The sequence below is a fragment of the Cucurbita pepo genome, chromosome LG13, assembly GCF_002806865.2.
Source record: "Cucurbita pepo subsp. pepo cultivar mu-cu-16 chromosome LG13, ASM280686v2, whole genome shotgun sequence".
NCBI classification, from domain to species: Eukaryota; Viridiplantae; Streptophyta; class Magnoliopsida; order Cucurbitales; family Cucurbitaceae; genus Cucurbita; species Cucurbita pepo.
Window position 1 is genome coordinate 128413 of NC_036650.1, and position 9336 is coordinate 137748.

Sequence of the window (9336 nt, forward strand, 5' to 3'; positions counted from 1 at the left end):
AGAGGTAGGTGAGATGGTGAATGGTAGGAGAGAGAAGATGTGAATGGGAAGGGAGATAGGTATTGGTGGTTGTGGAGACAGATCTGAGATTGGAGACTTTTTTTTACACCAAACCATCTACAATTTTGAGTGGGCCATGGAGCCTATAAACTTTTATTTAATTTCCATTAATACTCTTAATTAAAAAAAAAAAACATTTAAATATATATATATATGCTACATGAATGGAAGAAGAGAAGGGTAGTAAATGTGTTATGAATGGATTAATAAGCAATGCCACTGAGTGACATTAACAGGCAGAGGGAGAGAGATACAATCAATACACTTTACAACAGTTGGTATGATGAGGAATAGAAGACGGTTCAAAAATAATTCCCACGCTGATCCCGAAACTATACTAACCTAACGAAGTCGATTTGGGCGAGTCCTTATTCTTTTTTCTAATGTAAAAGAACAGTATTACATATCATACAACATTCTCACCAACAATACAATATCACAATCATCATCTTTTTTCTTTACCCTTTTCCTTTCTACTTTGTTCAGATTTCGGGTTTCAATTAAGAGTCCAGCATCATCAGAAGAAGTTTTGCTTACTACAATAGCCTGAGAGAGGAACCCTTCTGCCCTTCCTCGCTTAGTTTCCCAAAAGGTAAGTAAGTGAATGTGTATTCATGTTGCTGATTCTCACGTTAATGCTGCACTCTGCATACCCTCTACAACTCTTATCACAGCCTTGCGAATTCCCAATCCTCTTTTGACATGTCAAGAAATTCTACATTGCCGTCTTCAAACATGATCTGCAACAATATTAAACAGACTACTATTGAACAGTTCTATGATATACAAGATCTAGAAAATGAGGTTTTAAACAAGTTAACTTACGGAATGTTTTCTGGAATATCGATCAAATCTCTTTATAATACCAAAAGACCTGAAACATTTGAGGAAGTGTTAAACATCGAATATAATCTCATAATAAATTATGAATTGTATCCTGTGCTAGAACAACAGATGCGATGCTACAACAGGGATTGGTACATACGGAATATTTTTTTAAAACAAATTAATGAGAAATTATCATTTCATTGATAAAGTGAAATTTCAATAAGAGAGGAAGAAATCCAAAACCCCCATGCCAAAAAAGTTTTAAGATGGTTTCCCAGAAGGTGATTCAAGCATCCAACACTAGAAGCCTGTTATTGAAGACCCTGTCATTACTTTTTAAGTGTTGCCTTCCACATAACCTCCTTTTTCGAACTCTTGGGTTTTCGAAGACCTTTGTTTGATAGAGAGGCTTTGGATGGTGGTGGGTCCTTTTTTTTTCCATTCTTCGAGACTGAACATGTGATTCCAAGGAGAAGTAATGTTAGAACTTGGTCCCTAACTCTCCTAGGGGCTTTTATTGTCATTCATTCTTTCACATTTAGTCTTCCCTTTGTCCCTCTCCAGCTGCCCCCGTTACCTCTTCGTTTGCTCTCTCTAGAAGGTTAAACTTCCAAAGAAGGTCATATTACGAGGCACATTTTATATGGGAAAGTTAACACCACAAATCACGTTAAAAAACACTCTTCCTTTGTTTTGTTCCCACAAGGGTGCTTCTCAACGGGAGACACGAGGTGGATCTAGATTATCTGGTTTAGGATTGACAAATTGCTCACTACCTTCGGAGTCATGGGATGAGATCATTTGGTGTTTGTTGGGTTTGGCATAGAGACGATATGGCACAGGTGGAGAGGTGCTTTTGAATTCTCCCAGAAGGGCATAGTTTTGTGGCAGACTAGTTTCTTTGGAAGTGAAAAGTTTGGGAGGTGGAAAGATTGTAATGCCTCTTTATGGTTGTCAGTTTTTTTTTTTTTTTTTTTTTTCTTTTCTTTTGAATTAGGAGCTTAGTTTTGCTTTTTTTGAATAAGCGCAATGCTTTGTAGTTAGCGTCAAACTCCTTTTGTTGTTCGGCCTTGGATTTTTGGTATGCTCGTATATGCTTTCCTTTCTCTCAATGAAGTGAACATATTTTGAATGTAACACCCCAAGCCCTAAGATTCTTTTAACGATTTATTAACCATACTTTCATATCCTCATGATTCTTCTTCTCATTCAGATGTGGTCTTCAGTTCGTATACCCTCCTTTACTCGAGTGGCACATGCCTACCAGCTTCTGCCTTCATCCATCTCCAAACCACATCCTACTAGGAGAGGTTCTATTTTGTTGCCATCTATAGTGCCCAAAGCCCAAAACTCAAAATCTGAATTAAGCACCCGCCAGCCTAGACATACGTCTGCATCTCATGCAACCTGATTATGCTACCTAATTGTCTTGAATTGCTTCTAAGAATGTCCACATAGATTAACTCAAGTCTTTTCAATATGTTTTGTACTCTCTCACATGTTTATTAGGAAAACTTCCCAGAGGTCACCCATCAATGGATCCCTCCAAGCCGAACCCACTTAATTTTGGAGCTCTTATGATTGAGCCTTCAAAAAAGAAAGATGCACTTTGTTGGTATGTACAGTAACCATTAATCCTTTTCAACCGTTCTTAACTTGTATATTCTGAGAATGCCTCTCATCACATGTGGTTGGATTTATGTACCCCTCCTTTACTCGGGTATCACACGCTCGCTAGTTTTCACCTTGGTTCATCCCCAAATAACATCTTATAGGAGAGGTTATTCTCTGATACCACCTTTTAACGATCCAAACCAAGGATACAACCCCATACTCAAATCCAGATTCAGTATTCCCCTACATCCTCTACCACCTGGCAATACTGGCTTGTATTGAACTATTTTTTAGAGTGAAAATTGCACCCCACAAACCAACATAGTTATTTTCAAAATGATTAGTCCTTACTCATATGCTTCCTAGAAAAATTCCTTGAAGGTCAGTCACCCATGATGACATAAAACTCCTCCAAGCCAAGCATCTATAACGCTCTGGACCTGTGATTCAAACTTCGGTTTCTGAATCTAGAGCCTGAGAGTTACAATTGGTATGAGTGTCTAAAGTTCTGGGTTTTGTAGACTTGCTTACATAGTAAGCCTTATGTGTCTTCATGGCCTATCAGCAAATATCGAGTCAATACTAGATATGCATTTGTATTTCTTTATGTTTTGGTGAAGGAAGCTAGGATGGCAAAGTAGCTGAAGATTTCTTTTGAAACTAAAGACATTTGGCATTTGCTAGTAAACGTGTGGTTGAAGGTTTTGGATGGAGAATAAATTAGAATCAAAACAACAATAGATGTATCGCTTGGTGGTCTATAGAAGTTATACAGTGATAAATCAGTTCACAGAATAAGATTAGGAGATGGAAGAGGAACGTCCTTTGGAAATGAAAAATGGTAGGGCAATAGGTATGAAGAGTTTGTTTTGTAGCATATGCAATATAGCAGTCTCAAAAGTTGGGTGTGAAGAATTTTATAGAAGAGGTGACGTCTAGCTGGAGAACAGTGTTGAGCAGAATATATTAGAACAAGAAATCCTAGATTTGGGTGCATTGTCGAATTAGAGATGTTGGCAGATGTGAAGCCAACGAATAATGAAGATAAAGGACCGCAGACATAGAAACCTGCAGGAATTATTTCAAAAAAATCATTGTTCCTCAGTTTAACATGGGAGGTAGTCACAGGAAAATTTGAGGAAAGTGTTTTGAAAAGCAAAGCTGCCAAAAAAGGTGAAATGCTTTTGTGATTTTGTTTCGAAGTATTGAGTATGGAAGAAAATTGCAGAAGAGTCCAAAATTGGCTCTCCTTCCAAATTCATGTGCCTTGGTACAGTAAAAAGGGATATCAGCAGAATTTATTTTCTCACTGTCAAACAGCAGAAAGATAACCGGAAGATAATCTAAGACTCATAAATGTTCAATGTCCGTTGCATAATTCAGTTGAGAAGAATGTATATTTGTGTGTAAATGGTTTCAGAAGATAGATAAACTGAGAAAGACAGTTTCGTCCATTCTAATAAATCAGAATTCAGAGATGTTCTGCCGATCAGAGAGAATATAAAATTTTCAAAAAAAAAGTTGAGTTGGGAGGACGTGACAAAGAAGTCTAGGTTCAATGTAGGTAATTGGTGCTCTTTAGAAAAGCAATTATGTGATTAACAATGAAAACTAGTTCTGAGCGTATTTTATGTAAGCTCCAATGGGTGATAAAGCGTTTTGTATACTTTTTAACTAGATTAATAAGTTGTCTGAGTTTCCGTTTCAGAAAAATAATTAGTACATAAACCAGTAAAATAATGCATGCATGTATGCCGTCCTCACATTATTAACTCAATAAATAGCCACCTCCAACTTTAGTTCACTAAGAAATATGATAGAAGAGCTAACGTACCTTCCACTGATGGGGCGAGCAATCCAAATGACCTCACCAATGCAATTATAGGCGTGCACCACTTGCTGGTTGCGTGCCTGCTTTGAACTTCCTGAATAAGAAGTCAAATAGAAAACTTTTCTAATTACTTCATTGGCTTACAGAAGAAAGCTGTGGCATCCATCAGCACTAGATCCTACTAAAGTGGTCAGATAATACTGGACTTACCTACATGCAAAGTTCCATTTTTGATAACCTGCCCACAAAATAAACTCAATTAGTTTCATCCCGTACAGTTACAGGAAATACATTGTGCAATTAAAAGAAAAAAATTGTAAGTGGATATATATATATATATGTGTATCTAAGCAAAAACAATGTAGCAGTCTTGAAATTAGCGAGGTAAGAATCCATTACTAAGAGAAGAAGGTGATAGAAGGAACTTAGGATGAGAAAGTTTGGAAAAAGAGGTCCAACAATATTCTATTCAAGTTTGTCTTTATTTCACTTTATAGTTTATTTTGATATGTTGCACTTAAGAAAGAAGCAGACACTCACCAAGGCAAGGCAATTGATTGACTTGGCTTAAGCGCATGCTGTTTAAAACTTAGCTAAAACAATGGTGGGACGCATACATATTAAGTAACAAGAACCTAACTCTTCGTCATCATTAAGTACTGTGTCCTCAAGCCCACACCCACTCCCTAAAACCGAAGGTTGTGATCATGCTGACTTTTGGGATCATAAGCAGAACACCCTACATGGTATACCCCAATTTCTAAAAGCCACCAGCAAGGCTGCAACAGTTCTTTAAGACGTGACTATCATCCTAAGAAATTTTTGCTGCTTTTTTACACTGAAAAAGTTCTCTTTACAGTTCTCTTTCTATAACTACTATTTCTTGTATTAAAAAAATTCATATCAGAAATTTTTATTGATGCAGTAACTTAAAGAAAGAAATACTTGAGCCTTAATTTTTAACGTATATCATACATGTACTTCTAGTACTTGTTTGCAATGTTGAAATGCATCCCATGAATTTATAACGAAATTCCAAAAAGCTTTTACATGCATCCCATGTATTCTTTTGAGGAATGACTGTCACCGCATGTTAATCTTTACATGGAACGTCTTACCAAAAAAAAGTCTTTATATAAGGACCCTCAACTATTTAAACATACGTGAATGATAATAGTAATCACATATAAAAGCAACATATACAAAAAATATGTGCAAAAGAGGTAACATAGAGCATCACAACCTCAGCAAACTAGTACAGCTGTACTTACATCTCTTCCAGACAAGATTGCTTTCAGCTTAGGTGAAGATACAGCCACCTGGCAAGCTACAAGTTTCAACGCAGCGTCCGAAGATATCTTTGGCTTCGTAGGTCTTACACCCAGCTTTCTTCTGCAGCCAACAGCACCACAATGACAATCTTGATCGGCACCAAACTGAACAAACCTGCTAAGTTTATTAGCCAGGGACAAGCAGTACAGGAAATAAAACAGTAGATAATAGAATAGATGCCACAATATTTCCATTATAGTAATCATATAAAACAAACATGTGACTAAAAGATTCATCATTTTCATAAAAGAATGCACGAAAAGTACTTTACATATAGCATAGGTCAAGAGTTTAGCAAGCAACCATACTGATAATCATAAGTTAGATGCTCGCCCTTCTGTATGTCTTGAGTCGCAAATATGCCAATTCTCGTCTCTCCGTCTATAATCCTTTAAAAGAACAATTCATATACAGCAATTACTCCAAAATAATCTCATATCAAGCAATAAAACACAGACACTATTTACACATGCGAACCTGCTCAAACGTGAAAAAAGAGTGTTTATTTCAATATTTGCAAGTTTTTCAACATGCTGGTAACAAGTTAAGGACATGTTTAGGACATATTTGTACAAATATAACAAAAACAAATTATAGACCCTCCACTCAATTAAAAATTCCACTATCCAATGGAAAATGAAGATAATAGAAAAGCCCACCTGAAAGATAAACAGATTAGCTCTCTCATTAGTCATTAAGAATTATATTCCCCTTCGATGTTAAAATTTAGAAACAGATTTATTCTTCAGTATTCAATAATGTATGTAAAAAACATAAAAACAAAAAACCTAATGTGTCCCACCCAACATGTCATGTCCCCTATTTTACAAGTTGGCACGTTCTTACCTACATGCCATGTTGCATCAATATCAAATGTCCATGACGTGCCATATGTTTGCCACGTATCCATGCTCTTTAAATTTCAAAAATATAACACGATATAAATTGGAAAGTTGAAGGATCGGGGCAATACCATTTTTGCATCTCTGTATTGGGACAACAACTATGATTTATATATCTCGACTTATTTCCCTTGTATGTGGCATCAATTACCATATCTCGATTGATCTCGCATAGATAGAAGTTTGTCTCTCCACGATGCTTCATGTTCCATAGCCTTTCTTCACATGTTTTGTCATCAATTACTGCATGATTAATAAGTGCACCCATTATGTCTTAAAAGTAGTGCATCACATTACATTATGCAAAAAATCATAAAATTCAAAAATTAAATAAAGAGAAACATTACCTTCGCCTACATATTCTATTACAAACTCTCCATGTTTGATATCTTCATCAGCTACAATCCCAGAACCGCATTTCTCAGTCTACAAGGTATAGCTTAATTTAACTGGCCATTTCAACTCAACATAAATCATGAAATAATTACCTGTGCATTTATCTTATGAAATAATTCCCTGCGCATTTATCTTATGAAATAATTCCCAGCAAGGTTAAAACAAGACCAGAAAAAAAAAATGCATGTTTTCACACCTTACTAATTACATTCTCATGTAGAGAACAATTACTGAATACCGATGGTAAAAAAAAAACTTAGATACTCATCTAGTTGAAGTCACCTATTGCGTTTAGTTGAGATGCCTATCGGTTCTAATAACTGGAATCCAACAGGTCGAAATATGCTACTCTAGATATATCCAGCCATAAAACCACGATCAACAAGTAAAATCTTCTCTCCCTGACTTCATAAATTTGCTTTTCTTTGGGACTGCCTAATAGGCATTGTTCGGTTTATGCTGTTAATAAATCTAGGTGTTTATAGCTTGGAGTTGGGTAGCTTGGTTTTGTCTAACCAAATTAACTTGTTAAATGGTACAGACAAATGACTTGCTGATGCCTTTTTATGTATATGAAACGTGACTTGTATTGTAGACAAAGCAATACAAAACGACGATGAGATATCCACACTAAGGAGAGATTTTCAATTGGCAAAACAAGTGCTATAAGTTAAGATTAAAAAATGCTTTGGGCATCAAACAGCAACTTAGATAGTTGATTCGAAACCAAACACCCCATTTACAAATAAAACTAAATACAGCCTACAAAAAAAAAAAAAAAAACTTCTTTTTTCAAGAGAAAAGAAAAAAGATGCTACGAGAAATTCATACTGTAGTTTATCAAATTCCCTGTAATAGTACCTCAACCAGTTTCATCTTCTTCACAGGCCGGTGCTGAAATGGTTTGTTGAGACATGAAATCCCACACTTGCAGCCTGAAGAACAGCTAGACAACAGCATTCTACAGATACAGGACAAACAAATGTAGGAACAGGGTTCAAGCCCTTACATAGAAATCAACAAGCTTGGCCACAAAGAATATAATTGTGTAGACCACTTATTTACAAAGGGCATTGAAACTTACAGACGTAAGGTGCATTCCGTATATTTATTTTGCTTTTAATTTAGTTCGTAACACTTTGAAAGTTACAATAGTAATGGAGATTGCTAGCTGAAAGTCTCATTTGTTACCAATTAAAAAGTTGAAGGTAAAATTGAAACTACTAGAACATTAAGAACAAAATCAAAACCAGGTACATAGACAGGGGCAAAGTTCTAAAGCTTGAATTGCATCATTTTAAAAAGGAGAATGGATTGTGATTCCACTGCAACAAAAATCTCAAGGTGCTGGAAAGTTTTGGCAAGATTCAGTTAGAACTCAAAACAGATTTAAATGATGAAATGAATATGGCAGGATCTTGGAACTATTAGAACGAAGATTACTCTCAAGGAGGAATGATAGAAGGAGCTGGAAGTTCGAATAAAGTTGATCGTATTTCTTCAATTTTGAATACGGCTAACAACATTCAAAGAAAATGTCCAGATTGGTCCTTAAATCCTAGCTCCAGTCCACTTCGTCTTAAGGCTGGAGAGAACCTTCATCATACCTATTTCCATTGTTACATAACAGCACGCAATTGTGGGAGGCTTCCTCTCAGATTTTGATAATTCTCGGGTTAGCTATTTTAAGGGAAAAAAATTTCTTCATTTCTTTGTGGCCGCAATTTTAAAGGAAAAGCATGCAAGAGTGTTATGGGTCAATTGTGTTAAAATCTTTGATAAAGGGAATTTGGCTTGAAAGAAAAAAGCTGCCTTTCAAAAACAAAAGTACCCCCGCAACGAATGCTCTGTTCCAATGAGGGTATTCATGTTGTGCTCAATCCAAAGATTTTCAAAGTTCTTCATTTTTTAAATTATTTCGCGTTGGACTATTTCCTTCTATCTTTCCAATTTGTGGTTTCATTAGTTCTGGTTTGGAGATTCTGTTGATATGTTTCTTACGTAATTTCTGGTTTATAACTTTTCAAATACTGCTGATTTTTTTTTTCTTTTTTTTTGGTGATCATATTAACCTACAAAACAATACACTCCATATTACAATGTTGACAGGGCGGTAACTTAGAAGCTAAAATTTCCAAAGTTACGGATGGAGAAAATGCAAAGACAAAAGAACATATAGAATTCCATTAGCCATGGTACCTAGGCAACTTAACGGCAAATTGCTTACCCACAATGGCAATCTCTATCGCAGACACCTGGAGATCCTGATGTAGGGCTACAGGAACAAAATATCCCATCATCCTCAATCCGTCTTTTAAATTTCTTTGTGAGGTAGACATCTTAAAATTTGTTAACATCAACAAACAGAAAATA

General features: G+C 35.9%; 1 protein-coding gene across 1 annotated transcript in view; it reads right to left on the minus strand.

The window, feature by feature from the left end:
* Positions 1-239: 239 nt before the first annotated feature.
* Positions 240-9336, minus strand: part of LOC111808938 (histone-lysine N-methyltransferase ASHH3) — a gene marked incomplete in the record, with an annotated part of 11144 nt that continues 2047 nt past the window's right edge. The window contains 10 exon segments of the mRNA XM_023695190.1: positions 240-800; positions 886-934; positions 4337-4427; positions 4544-4571; positions 5605-5779; positions 5974-6054; positions 6639-6810; positions 6915-6993; positions 7825-7924; positions 9191-9302. Coding sequence (XP_023550958.1) covers positions 729-800; positions 886-934; positions 4337-4427; positions 4544-4571; positions 5605-5779; positions 5974-6054; positions 6639-6810; positions 6915-6993; positions 7825-7924; positions 9191-9302 — 959 coding nt within the window.